Below are 14320 nucleotides of genomic sequence, written 5' to 3'. Positions count from 1 at the left end.
TGAGGCTGACTCAGGAAGACAGCAGAGACCACAGCACGGACATGTAACCGTGAGGGCCAGAAGATGGGGTGTGTACCAGATTCCTGCCATGGGCCAAGCCCTGCTGTGAGGACTGCTGTAGTATCTCCCAGGACAATCCTAGAGGAAACCAAGTCTGGGAGAGGTTAAGGCCTTTATCCCTAGCCCCCTGCCGGTTAGTGGCTGAGTCAGGATGGGAACTCAGGCACCAGGCTCTGTTGACAAGGCAGGAGCCTGCATGGTGGCACTTCTCTCCTTGGCAGAACCCCTCACACTATGCAAATAGAAATTCCTTCAGGGCAGAGATGAGCAGGTAGGTGTGGCTACATGCCAAGGGCTTACAGGCATCAGAGTTCCCACAAAGCCTCCTCAGCCTGCGGCCCAGGCCCATGTCTGCCTCCCAGCACATCCTTGCTGTGCCATTCCACGGTGTCTACTGGAAGCTAATAATAATGAAAGGGACTTGCATTTTTTTTAACACCTTTGTTACTTTATTTTCTAATAATTCATTTTATTATATTTTTAAAAAACAAAGTACATGACAGATTGGGAACTTAAAAAATTGGTCCTTGCCTTTAGAATATTTGAGAAGCACTGTTCTAACCCAGGCCATGGCAGACTTAGGAAAATTATGGAGAAAATGTTAATAATGCACTTTGAACTTATATATATATTGTGCCTATAGCTATTATGTTGTGAATGGCCCAAAGAAATTGACCAAAAGTTCTTCCAATATTCAGAAAGTATTACCTGATTCAGTAAAGAAGTTGCTTATTTTATTTATTTATTTATTTTTTAAAAGATTATTTATTTATTTGACAGACAGAGATCACAAGTAGGCAGAGAGGCTGGCAGACAGAGAGAGAGAGAGAGGAGGAAGCAGGCTCCCGGCTGAGCAGAGAGCCCGATGTGGGGCTCGATCCCAGGACCCTGGGATCATGACCCGAGCCGAAGGCAGAGGCTTTAACCCACTGAGCCACCCAGGCACCCCTTATTTTATTTTTTAAAAAAATTTTAAATTATTTTATTTTATTTTTAAACCTTATTTATTTATTTAACTTATTTTTGAGTAATCTCTGTGCCTGATGTGGAGCTCAAACTCACAACCCCGAGATGAAGAGTCCATGCTCCACCAACAGAGCCAGCCAGGCGCCCCTCTAGCTGCCTCTTCTAACCCCACTTCTCCCCTGCTAGAAACCCTTAGTGATTCCCACTGGCTGTAGCAGAGGTTTCAAATGGTGGATGGGGACCAGTTTGTGGAACTTAATTGAATGTGTTATTATCAGCATTAAAAAAAAAAGAAAAAAGAAAAGGCACTTTTGTTTCAGTTACTTACCTATTTCATGTCATATACTGCATGTGTGTACTAGCATATGGTGAAAAGGTCTTTCCACGCTCCCAGTAAATACAGATGTTCGAATGTCACTGCCCTGCAGATACGGACTGCAGCACCAGACCTGACACCCCAAGTCCGGAGGAGAGCATGGCTTCTTGGGAAAAAGGTGAAGGTGAGCAGCGATTGGAGGATGCCCCGGTTATGGATGAACAGAGGGAACAGGATGAGTCAAGTCAGAAAGACCATGACTTTCATGCTGAGATTGTGTCTCCAACTTTAAGAGGGCCTGGGTCATGCCACTGGTACCTCGCAGATGGCATAAGGGTTCCAGGCCCTGTGATGAGAGCTCAATGGGGAGCCCGTAAGTCTGCCAAGGAAATCGAGAGAGACTTCCCAGAGGGGGCAGTGCCTCAGATGGGAAGAGTTGGGTGTTCTCCAGAAGAACAGGCCTGCGGGGAAGGCTAGCCTGGTCAGGTGGAATGGCTTATGAGAAGGCACAAGCAAGCTCATCGTGTTTGGGGAACCATGAGGCACTTGGGGTATGTGGAGCGTGAATTAGGGAGGCGGCCTTCACGTGCTATGTTGTGAGCTGAGATTTTATTTTGGCATGAGCAGCCAAAGGATGACACGAGTGGGCTTCATCTCCGGACTCGGGTGGGTATGAGGAGAGTGGATTAAGGTGAGGAGATCCGCAGCTCCGTCACTGCAGTGGTGGGGCCCGAGGGAGGCAGTGAGGGGACAGGGGCAGGGAGACCCAGGAGGGGGATCGGCCGACTGTGGCTGGATTGGGCCCTGAGAAGAGGAGGCGGTGAGGGTGCCCCTGCTGTGGCTGACTCGGGAAACTGACGGGGTGGTGGCACCTTCTGCCCAGGAAAGGAACACAGGGGGCCAAGAGGGTCTGAGGAGGAGATCTAATGAGTTCGCTGTTGAAAAGAGCGCCTGCCTGGCTGAGATCATCGACGTGTGACTCTTGATCTCAGGGTCATGAGTGTGAGCCCCACGTTGCGTGTAGAGATTACTAAAAAAAACCCAGAAAACAAACTTAAAACCAAATGGAAGAGGCAGGTAGGAGAATGTGGCAGTGGGCAGCTGGAGCAGAGCAGAGAGCTTAGGCCTGGGGTACAGCCCAAGGAGAGCGCAGAGTGAGAGAGACAGCGTGCTATCAAGGGTGCCACAGGAAACTGGGGACAGTGGTCTTGGAGGCACAAGATCCAGAAGCTTGGGTCCCACGAGCCAATGGGACAGAAAAGACTTAGGAGGAAAAGCAGTGATGCAAATGCTGGAGGCCACAGGCTGTCCTCAGCCCTTCTAGGCAGTGGAAAGGAAGGAGAGAAGGAGTCATTGACCAAGGGAAGTGCTGGACCATGTGAGGGAGTTATTTTTTTTAAATGTGAGATAGTGGTACATGTTGACTCAGCTGAGAGAGGGGAACCCTCCACCAAAAAAAAAAAAAAAAAAAAAAAAAAGTAAGTCTAGGACAGGGACACTTGGAAAAAGCAGTGGAGTGGGTAGCCAGGCAGGAAGGTGCAGGCCTCTGGTGTGCCAGGGGCAAGGCTGGTGTTGCTGTCATGGGGATGGGGCAGGGACTGAGGAAGAGCATGGCTGTGTGCCAAGACCAGAGCCTGGGGCCCAGTGTGCAGGTCAGTCCCACCGGCAAGAGGTAGCTGAGAATCTCTGCACCAGGGTCCGGGAGAAGATGCTGAGCAGGGACTCAGTGACACAGCTGAGACTGCCTGTCCAGGGTGACGCACGTTTCCAGCCCAGGACTGGCTGACATCTAGACTTCACAGGCTTTCAGCCTAGAACTGGGCAAGACCAGGCTGGAGAGGGTCTTGGTACAGAGCTTTAGTTTGCTTATCTTACTTAGATTATGGAAAATTTTCAAACACACCCGAAAATTGTGGGAAACTCAAATGAACCCTCTTATACCTATCCTTAACCTTCAGTGATTATTATGATTTTCAATGCTATTGTATGACCTCCCCCTGTAAGTACCTTTTTGAAAACATTACAAAAAAATCATTTAATAGATCTTATTTTTTTAGAGAAGTTGTAGGTTTACAGTAAAATTGAATGAATGGTATGAAGAGATTTCCCACATAATCCCTAGTTGAAAACTTTATTTGGAATAACTAAGCTTTCAGAAATTGCAAGAACAAGTTTCTGTATTTTTTATATGTTTCTCTTATTAGAGAATATGTTCTCAGACTGTATATAGAAGAATATTAAGATCACTCATGATCCTACCACCCCGAAATAAGTACTATCACTATTTTGGTATATTTCCTCCTAGTCCTTTTTCTGTGCTTTTATGTACATATTTTTAACTGGATTTTTTTTTAAAGATATTTATTTATTTATGTGTCTCAGAGAGAGCGAGCACAAGGAGGGGGAGTGGCAGGCAGAGGGAGAAGCAGGCTCCCCACTGAGCAGGGAGCCTGATGCAGGACTCAATCCCAGGACACTGGGATCATGATCTGAGCTGAAGGCAGCTGCCTGATCGACTGAGCCACCCAAGTGTCCCTAACAGGACTTTTTAATCCAGAAAATAACCCCATCCCCTAAAACCTTCTTGTTAGGTGGGTCCATATGATCTGGCTCAGTCTAGATCACCCCTGAAGCCCTCTACAGAGACTGCAGAGAGCAACCACCATTGATCCAAGTCTATGGTTTGTGGCCACTCTCATTCCTTGTGTTCAGTGCCAATGCAGGTTTCCCCTTAACATTCCTTTCATTTTTGTTTTTTTCTTGGGTAGTGTAGGTTGATTTCTGTGGGATGCTCCTTGGATCACCGTCTTGCCCACCTTCCACACTCATCTCTGGATTTGGGGCATCTGTGTCTGAGCCTGTCTCCCCAGCTCACCTGAGCACTCCGTGAGGGTAGGGCCCCGCTGATTCATCTAAACAGTGAGGCACAGTTGGCCTCCAGAAATATGTATGGAATTGAATCAGCCCACTTATTTGGCATTGCCCATACCCATCTACGTTGCAGACTCTTGCCTTACACTAATTTACAGCCAGCAGCATGGTGTCTGGCATATAGTAGGTGCTCAATAAATGTTTGTTACTGCTACTACCAATAACTTGGGGATTTCTATACATGTTAGGGCTCTGCTGTTTTTCCTCCTTCCCTTTCCCACCTTCCCCCACTTCTCCCAGATGGAAGACCCTACTTTGACATGCCAGAGGGAAGGTGTCCCCCCTCTGTCCCCCTGTCTTCTGGAAGTAAGGAGCAAATCTGAGTTGGCAGTGGATTCACAAGAAGCCGTTCCCTGCTCTGAGGCTATTTTATATGTTTGCATTGCTCACAATACCAGTTATCATTAGCAGCAATTAAAACTATTTCAGGATCAGTTCAAAGCTGCCTTTGAGGTATTTTAAGTTGGACCAAAGTGTCTAGCTCTAAGCCAAGTTTCCTGGTGTCATATCAAAGCCCACTTGTATTTGGAGAATACCCAAGCTGTACATTTTGACTGCCTGAATCTTTCATAAATTTCAGGGGTGTTTTCCACAAGTGGGTCAGTGTCCCCAGAGCTGTTGAGACTGTCTTACAAGTCTCACTCCCACCCTTCATTAAGTGAAGGGGACCATGGAGATGGGAGAGGAGAAGGGGTTCTGCTAGGCCCCTCTGGCCAGGCAAACCCCTGGGCCCAGGGGGAGGGTGGCAGAAATCAGAGCAGAAAGAGATGAGGGTTTGGTCTAGGGTAAGGGCATCAGGGCTTGGGAAGAAGGTGGGAACCCAATTTGGAGGGCAGGCTATGGGAAGGGGAAAAGGGAAGCCTTCAGAACACCTTAAGTGATATTCATATTTGACTGAAAGATAAATATAGGGGAAAAAAACCCTTTTGGCCTATTGGACTTGTAGGGAGTTAGTCAGTAATGTGTTCTGACTCTTGCTTGGCTGTGGCCCTGACCCCGGGCCTGGAGGACTGGCACTGAGGCCTGAGATCACTGTTCTGGAAACACCTCTAGGGCCCTTTGGGACCCTGCAGGGCCACAGTGGGCACCCAGGCATCTTGCTGCCTGCTGACAGAGTGGGTTCAGCTGGTGGGCTGTGCTCGGCGGTTTTCTGATAGAAGGGTTCTGAACTGATGATAAAGGAAGGTGGAGGGCAATCCAGATGGCCAAAGAGAGGTTCGGGAACGTAGAGAAATGGGGAAGGTCCCCACGGGCAGAAGTGCTTGTTCCATCAGGGCAGTGGCAGGGATCAAGGAGGGAGACCAGTTAAGGAAAAGCTACCTCTGCTAATGCCTTTGGCCATGACTGATGTGAGTACTGGGTACTTCCTGCTTGGGAACGGCGGTGCTGGTAGTCGGAGGCTTTGTGGTTTGGGAATAGGGAACCTGCTGGTGCCTTGGTTTTCCCCACAAGCATTGCTTTGGTCAGAGCCCACCAGCCCCACCTTGGTCTCTGATCTGAATCCCTAATTGGATTTTTGTGTAGAATTCACCTCTTTGCCCTTCTTTTCAGCTGGAAGACCTGATGCCTTGCCCCACTGAAGCAGAACGCCAGAAGCACCCGTGGGCCCTGCTCCTAGGAGTCATGCCATAGACCCTGCACACCCACCCACGCACCCCAGCCCCAGGACTGGGGCCTCTGCACGGTCGGGGGGAGTTGTATGGGACAGGGGACCAGCACTTAGGGCCTTACTTGTGGTGGTGAGTGCCCAGAAAGGGGAGGAAGGGAGACCATGGTGTCCTTGGCCCCACACAGTCGGGGAGGGGGAGGCAGAGGGCAGGATGACCCACTTTCAGAGCGGCGGGCCTGTGACCGGGATTGCTTCACATGGTCAGTCTGCATGTGCATGTCTGTCTGCATCTCTTCAAAAGACTTAAACATCTGCGTCCTGTTTTCATTAGCTTGTCCGCCATGGTGATGGGACCTGCCTAGTTCTCTGAGCCAACAAGTGTGCCCAGAGGCTGATAAACAGCAGGTGCCTCCAATAAAACAGATTTTAATAGTCCGTGTAAATGTGCATGTAAATGTGCGTGCAAACACACCTGGGAAATGAAAGGTGGGAGCTGAAGTCTATGCAAGTTACACAATTTCAGAGCCGTTTCGAACTGAGGACTGCAGGGTAACTGTGTTTGCATGGATGGCATAGGTTTTACACTTACAGGAGGTGTGTGCAGTTGTGCAGGGAGCGCAGCCGATCGGAGTGCGGTGTGAAGGGGTAGGTGCATGTGCGTGTAGATGGGCATGTGGCCGAGAAGCCCCCATCGGATCAGGTGGGGACAAAACCAGCGGTGTACTCCCTAGGGCCTGGGTCAGAATGAAAGCGTGGGACCCCTTGTTCAAAATTATTGGGAATTTCAGGACAGCCGTAGCGGCTGGCCAAAGCCAGCTTGGCCTTTCTGAGCGCAGAGCCCCAAGTGACGTCAGGTGATAACTGCCCACGGAGCCTCCTGGGCTGGAGCACATGTACCTCCCGTCCCCCCGCCCCAGCCTTCCTGTGCTGCCCCGGTAAGTCCCTCTGCTCTCTCCCCTCCAGCTCCCAGGGTGACCCTGATTTGGGGGCTGGGATGCTAGCCAGAAGCAGCCCCAGATTCTCAGTGAGGGGGTGTGGAGGGTGGGAACTCCCTCGGTCCTTCCTGTTTATTGTCCTGGTTTGCCTCCTTTCCGGTTGAGTATGGTGTACCTGCTTCAGAGCACACTCAGGAGATGCTGATGGGTAATAAAGAGGGTGTTCCCGCCCTGATACCTGTACTTGTCAATAATTAACCATGATTTCCTAGGTTCTGGGAGGAGGCAGCGGCCCCTGGCCTGCCCCAGCTGGTTTAGCTCATCACTGTGGATTAACATACCAATTCCAAGGTCCCTGAATGGTTCTAGCGTGTTCCCTTTATGGCTTCTCCCAAGGGGTAAGGGACCTTGAGAAGTTACTTCACTGTGTTCCTGATCCTAGCCTGAGACCAGTTCCTAAACTCAAGGCCTTCCTGCTCTCTCCATAAAGATGACAGTGCTGTGTGCTTTTGTCTGGGGATCCAGAGGGGAACGTTCGAGCAGAACGTCTGCTGGTCCGCTCTGCCGAGGGCCACCCACCTCAAGCCAAAGGACCCAGGAGTGTAAAGGTTATTTTGGCAAATGTAAGGGGCAAGGTGGGCAAGAAAGGTGGTCAGGAGTGGAGATTTCGATAAATTTGTTAATCACTGGAAATGGGGCTTGGCCTGCCCCAGAGAGGGGGAGTGACCAAGGGCCCCCACCCCCAGTCCAATTGGCTTTCCAGGGGAAAAAAAAGTCCTGGTTAAGAATTTGCTAATATCTAGGGACGCCTGGGTGGCTCAGTTGGTTAAGCAGCTGCCTTCAGCTCAGGTCATGATCCCAGCGTCCTGGGATGGAGTCCCACATCGGGCTCCTTGCTCAGCAGGGAGCCTGCTTCTCCCTCTGCCTCTGCCTACCATTCTGTCTGCCTGTGCTCGCTCTCTCCCCCTCTATCTCTCTGATAAATAAATAAAATCTTTAAAAAAAAAAAAAAGAATTTGCTAATATCTAATTTAAAAAAAAAGAAGAAGAATTTGCTAATATCTGTGGTGTCCGTACTCCCACTCCCACCAGGTGCAATTTCAAGCTACCAGCTGGTTTAGGAACTGACTTACAGAACTCTCAAACATTTAACAACCAGCCCTCATGGCCCATTAGATCGCTGTCCCCACCAGAGGCCATCAACCACGCAAGCCCCCAGGGCCCACCCGCATGCCTCCTTGAGCCCCGACTCCCACTTCCCTGCCTGTATTTGCAAATACATTCCCTGAACAGTGTGTTCAGGCCCGCGTGGCCCTTCACACTCCTTGTGCTGCAGTCCTGGGGGAAGGCTGGCGAGTGGGCCTCTCGGGTCACGGCGGAACAGCGGAGGGAACAGGTGTGAAATGGCTTTGCCAAAGTGAACCCCAAACCCAGTCCAGTGCCCAAGTCCCAGTGACTACTATCTCTAGTCTGAAGCGATGGGGAGGTCTGACTCAATGTGTGCCCTGTGGGTTGACAAGCCCCTGTCGGGAGCAGCCAGCCGTCTGCCCGTTGAGGAGCCGCCCAGCCTCTCACCTCCCTCTGTCACATGCAGCCTCCTCACACCCTCCCACTTCCAGGGACCAGGTGAGCCCGGTGACGAATACCAGGTAACCAGGAAGCCACTGCTAGTTCAGTTCCTGGACCACAGAATGACACAACGCCCATCTCAGGGGCTCAGAGTCTGTCCACGAAGTTCCCTTGCGGAAGAGGCTTCCTGGTCTTGTGGGTGGCCAGAGCGTTTCTTCTTGGAGACCCACCTGCCCTGCCCTTGACACCTTCCCGGTGACTCCATTTCCCCCTCCTCTGGGCTTCTGGAACGGCACAAGGGCCCCACCCTAGCCGGGCGGCAGTGATGGGAGTTGTTGGCCCAGCTGCGTCTCTGCTAGCCCACTGTGTCAGCTGACACAGCAGCAGGGACTGGGGATTTTTCGGTATAGACAGGGACCCTGGGAATGTCCAGAGGCAGGACCGGGGCCAGGATCGTCGGGGACTCAGCCAGGCACTGGGGGAATGAGTGGTACAGGGAACGGATGAGAGACAGGCTCTGGGCCAGGAACCATAGCTGAGAGCCGCAGGTGTGCCGCTGTTCCAGCTCCTCTCCTGTCTTAATCCCTCTTGTTTGGTGACAGCACTCCGCTGGGTCTGGAGCCTGGCAGAGAACACCTGCTGACCTGAGAGTAAGTTTCTGTGGGGGCTGGAGACAGTCACATGTGTCTGGTTTATGTGAACCTCGCGTTCCGGTTCATTGCTGGAGACAGAGTTATGAATGAACCAGTACACCATCCTGCAACACACGCTCCACTGGGAGTGGGCAGGCGTGTGAGAGGCGCAGAAGGCTCCATGGAGGGGGTGACATTTGAAGGAGATCATGAAAGTGGGTCCCCCCAACAGCCCCAGTCTCTCTGCACAGGCCCAAGTCAGGCTCCAACCTTGGGACTCACAGATCTGCCTTCTGGGAACCCACGCAGTGGCCCAAGGCAGGCTGCACTCCCCAGCAGGAGGTCACACAGCCAACTTCCTCCATCCAAATCCTCCCAGAACCTCACCACTGGCTTCGCCAACATGGCGGGCATGTCCCCTTCTCAGAACACAAGGGAGTGAGATTCCCTCACTGCTCTTTCCGTGAATGAGGACGGAACTGGGAGAAAGAGGGCTGCGGAGCTTGGGGAAGGGGCTCTTGGAAGTTTCCTGGAAGGTGAGAGGGAACAGGAGGGGAGGAGACAACATCAGTGGCTCAGAGGTCGGGCCCGCCCAGCTCTGGAGCTGGAGCCCATCCGGATCTTGGCGTACACTCCCAGAAGTTCAGGGTTGGCACCAGCCCACTTCAGGGCCTTAATGAGGGTGCTCTGGCTGAGGCCTGCCCCCCTCCCCCAAGTGCTGACTCTGTACTGGATGTGATCAGTGAGGGAAAAACAACTGTAGCAATCGAGTTCATGGCAAATGCTTGTGTGTATGTGTGTCCCCTCACTTAAAAAACGTTTTCTGCGCATTCTTGATTTGGGGACTGTCCTCTATCTTCCCCTCTAGAGAATCTCACGGGATTCCACACTTGGTTCAGAATGAGAAACACCCACGCCAGGCTCACATATGGTAAGAGGGTGGTAAATGAATGCTCCTTTAGCCCCTCAAAGCGGCCACTTGGGCGTGGGGCAAAGGGCTTCCCCAGGCTGGAAGCTGGTGGGCCTTGGTCCTGGCCTCCTCCAGCTGATGACAGACACCTGGATGTCATAACATACTCTGTGTCCTCCTCTGTTATTCTCGGACACGGGCTGGGGAGGGTACCTGAGTGGGTCCCCTCTGACTGGGGCTGGACTTTCTTGCACCGTGGGCTGGCCTGTACCAGTCCCAGCGATGGATGCAGAAGGGTGAGGCACTGATCCTGCTCGTTGGGCAGGATGCTGGCAGGAGGGAGGGCTGAGCAAGGGCGGGGCTTCCAGAACAAAGGAAGAATGGGGAGCCCCAGGGCCTAGGCTAGGCATCAAAAAGGCTCTGCCGATTGAGCAGGTCATAGTAGCTGCCTGCCTCCGTGCCCAGCAGTCAGTCGGACAGCTCGTGCCGGGCCCCCTCTGCCTGCCCCAGACGGGCAGCAAACAACACTCCGCTCCGAGAGGCCTTCTTCTCCAGCGTGATTGCGCCCACACTGCTCTGCGCTTTGCTCTACTTGGCGTGGGTCGGTGCCGCAGTTCCAGCGGAGGACAGAGGGATGGCGGGGAGCGGAGCCAGGAGCCGGGAGGGCCGTCGGGAGCATGCCTTCGTTCCGGAGCCCTTTGATGGAGCCAACATAGCCCCACACCTCTGGCTGCACCGCTTCGAGGTCATCAACGACCTCAACCACTGGGACCACGTCACCAAACTCAGGTTCCTGAAAGAGTCTCTCAGGGGAGATGCCCTGGAGGTCTATAGTGGACTCAGCCCCAAGGACCAGGAAGACTACGGTGCTGTGAGAGAGACCCTCCTGAAAGCCTTCGGCGGGCCTGGGGCCACCCGCAGCCACCTGCCCAAGGAGATCGTCTTTGCCAACAGCATGGGTAAGGGCTACTACCTCAAGGGGAAAATTGGCAAGGTGCCTGTGAGGTTCCTGGTGGATTCCGGGGCTCAGGTGTCTGTGGTCCACCCCAGCTTGTGGGAGGAGGTCACGGATGGTGACTTGGACACCCTGCGGCCCTTTGAGAATGTGGTAAAAGTGGCCAATGGGGCTGAAATGAAGATCCTGGGCATCTGGGATACAGTGGTGTCCCTGGGGAAGCTGAAGCTGAAGGCAGAGTTCTTAGTGGCCGACGCCAGTGCTGAAGAAGCCATCATTGGTACTGACGTGCTCCAGGACCACAACGCCGTCCTGGACTTTGAGCATCGCACATGCACCCTGAAGGGGAAGAAGTTCCGCCTCCTGCCTGTTGGAGGGTCCCTGGAAGATGAGTTCGACCTGGAGCTCATAGAGGAGGAGCCCTCCTCGGGGGAGGGGGGACAGGAGCTCTCCTACTGAGAAGCCCCCTTTCCTTTACCCCCCAAACATCAGTGGGAGGACCCACCACAGTGGAAGGGAAGGGCAAATAGCCTCAGGGGTCACTGGGCTTTGCCAGCCTTCTGGAACCAACTCCCTCCTCCTCCCTTCTGTCCCTGGTCAGGGAGGCTTCCATCTGAGCAGGCACAGGTGAGGGAGAGCAGGCTGGCTATCTCAGAGGGAGGGAAGAGTCCTCATAGTGGTCAAGCTGCTATTGGTGGCAAAGATTTAAGACCGGAAGGTTCCAAGACGACTAGAAATGACTGTCTTTCAGGGAGGACTGGGGTACCTCTTCAGATCCCCTGAGATGTGGCTCAGTCCCTTCCAGCTCCATGCGGTCCTTCTCAGCTGGGCTGGGTCTGGGCTACACGGTCCTCACAAGCAAGACTCAGCCCTTGTGGGTGAGGGTCACAGCTGCCCTGGGAGTCTTCCCTGCTGGGTCTTCCCACCTACCTGTATGATGTAGTTTCCTTCTGTCATTTGCTCTGAAACTCATTGAGCCTTATGCCCATAATTCTTTACTTCAAAAACCAATAAAAATTGACTCATGGAAAAAAAAAACCCACATAATGTGTTGATTGGGGATGAATGGAATGGATGAGAGTAACTGGGTAAAACGGGGAGAAAATGTCAAAGAGAGGGAAGCTCCAAGGGCTCCAAGACTGATTAGCCTGGAGATGTAAGAGCATAGACACACAGTGCCTGTATATATGTCTCGGATTTTCTTAGCCTCGATTTCAAATATTTTTACTTATTTCTTCCATAATTCCTCTATAACTGAAAACTACAATATTTTCACACCCAAATTGCCTCTTCTACCCAAAAGTGACCCTAACTTTATTTGTGAGGTACTGATTGAGGGTTGGAAATTGATGGTTCTTGTAAAGAAGTGAGAAAGTAAGTGCATGGCAAATAGCTCTTACGGCAGCCTGGGAGACAGAGGCAGACCGGGCAGGGGGCAGGTATTGACCTGCACAGAGCAGCCCACGGGAGTCTGGAGGACAGAGTAGGGGTTTGGCCGTGGGGGCTCCGGCACCATGAGGGCAGCTTCTTCCTGGAGGGACGTGGAGCCTGAGACTAGAGAGATGGGATGGAGTGGTTAGGGCATTCCCAGATTTGGGAGTGGGGTGTTACTCTTTCTTTTCTTTAAAGATTTTATTTATTCATTTGACAGACAGAGATCACAAGTAGGCAGAGAGGCAGGCAGAGAGAGGAGGAAGCAGGCTCCCTGCCGAGCAGAGAGCCCGATGCGGGGCTCCATCCCAGGACCCTGGGATCATGACCTGAGCCAAAGGCAGAGGCTTTAACCCACTGAGCCACCCAGGCGCCCGGGTGTTACTCTTTCTTAGGGGGCTTCCTCATACCCGCTCCTAAGTTCCTGTCCTTTTGGAACTCAGCAGGCCTGAGTAACGACGGAAACACTCAGCCAAAAAGGATCTGCAGGGAAACGAGAGTGCAAAGCCTCAAGAGCTTTAATGGGAGGAAGGGGACATCTTCCTTTCCTGAGGGTGGGATGAGCCTCTCCTGGAAGTTTCCGCCTGGATGTCCCCAAAGGAGAGACAACTAGCTGGGCAGGCACCAGAGGCACGATGGAGTCAGCTGCCTCAGAAGCCTCTGGGGACTTGAGGCTGGCTGTCCCGCAGCTGCTCTGAGTCCGGGTCCCTCACTCCCCATTCCGACTCCAGCTGTGATTCTCCTGGAAACTGAGGCCCAGGCGCAGCCCCTCATCTTCATGATTACCGTAGCCCATCCCTAGGCAGCCAAGCACATTAAGAGGAATGAGCTCCAGCAGGCTCTGTGCACGGGGGCAGTGGGTGGTGGGTGGTGCTGGGTCACGAGGAAGTGTTTTTCAGGGCAAGTGAGGCCTGGAGAGGCCCAGCTGTGGCGGTGGGAGGAGCCGAGAAGGAGGTAGGAGAACCCTGCACAAGGGGACGGTCTTCTTGTGCCTCCCAGGTCCCTTTCTCAAGCTCCAAACAAATTTAGGGCTTCTCTCCTGCGCCAAACCCTCCCCTGAGGGGACAAGCCTGGCAGCACCTCCCCATGACCTATTTTCTCCACCTCCGAGGCAAGGAAGGAGGGAGGGTGGGGAGGCGGCCCGGCGATGGGGAATTGGGTGCCAGGCCCGAATTTCAGGGTGACACCGAGGTTGTCCCCTCTCTGCCCTTGCCCACACGTGGCAGGCTGCTGAGCCCTGTCCTATGGGAACAGGAACAGGGTGACCTGTGGCCCAGTGGCAGAGACGCTTGCTCCTCTGTTCTAAGCCCTGGGATGGGCCCGGTGGGGGTGGGGGCCCTGTGACTGCCTCAGCACAGGCCCCCAGGAGGAAGGAACCAAAGAGCGGCTCTCACGCGGGAGGGAGTGAGACCGGAGATCAGCGCATTTGAGGTGGTTACAGGTGCAAATGGAGCCTGGGGTTCAGGGGGCTGAACAGCTCTGCTAGGAACGGGGAGCATCCAGGGGGGAGCCCTGGAGAGCAGCTGGGAAAAGAAGGTCTGGACCCATCGCGGAGGGACTGGTGCCTGGGGGAAGGGTTTGTGCATGACCTGAGTGCAAGTGCTTCAACCGTGGTGGTCGACCAGGAACAGTCCTCCGGCTCCTGGGCGTCTGATGGATACAGCAGCAGCAGACAATGCCGCTCTGGAAGCCAGGGTGATATCCGGATGGAGGATCTCAATTTGAGATGATGGAAAGGCAGGGGCATCAAAGTAAGGAGTTAATCCCAGCTGCCAAGGAGAATCCGCTGGGAAGAGCAATGAAAGCCGGTTCCTCAGGGTCCCGTGGGGCAGCCAGGCTAGAGAACGTGTGGGCAGTGCCGCAGCTGTATTTACCCCCCGGTGTGACTCAAAGGGCGATACCGGGACCAGCAGGAAAGCAGCATCAGTGTCACCTGGAGCTTATTAGAAACGCAGGCTCTACCCCACCTAGAGCTGCAGGAGAGCCTCCACCAGGGCGCGTGGGTG

General features: G+C 53.2%; 1 protein-coding gene across 50 annotated transcripts in view; it reads left to right on the top strand.

The window, feature by feature from the left end:
• Positions 1 to 11885, top strand: part of ASPRV1 (aspartic peptidase retroviral like 1) — a 115972-nt gene extending 104087 nt beyond the window's left edge. For 44 of the 50 annotated variants that reach the window (XM_059187947.1, XM_059187942.1, XM_059187941.1 and 41 more), the window contains 2 exons: positions 1455 to 1526; positions 5825 to 11885. In XM_059187947.1, the coding sequence (XP_059043930.1) occupies positions 10563 to 11342 (780 nt within the window). In that variant the 5' untranslated portion in view covers positions 1455 to 1526; positions 5825 to 10562 and the 3' untranslated portion in view covers positions 11343 to 11885. The other 6 variants (XM_059187921.1, XM_059187916.1, XM_059187956.1 and 3 more) reach the window with 6 other exon arrangements.
• The last annotated feature ends 2435 nt before the right edge of the window (positions 11886 to 14320 follow it).

The sequence above is a fragment of the Mustela lutreola genome, chromosome 9 (genome assembly GCF_030435805.1).
Source record: "Mustela lutreola isolate mMusLut2 chromosome 9, mMusLut2.pri, whole genome shotgun sequence".
Classification (NCBI taxonomy): domain Eukaryota; kingdom Metazoa; phylum Chordata; class Mammalia; order Carnivora; family Mustelidae; genus Mustela; species Mustela lutreola.
This window is presented reverse-complemented; position numbering and strand designations above follow the sequence as displayed.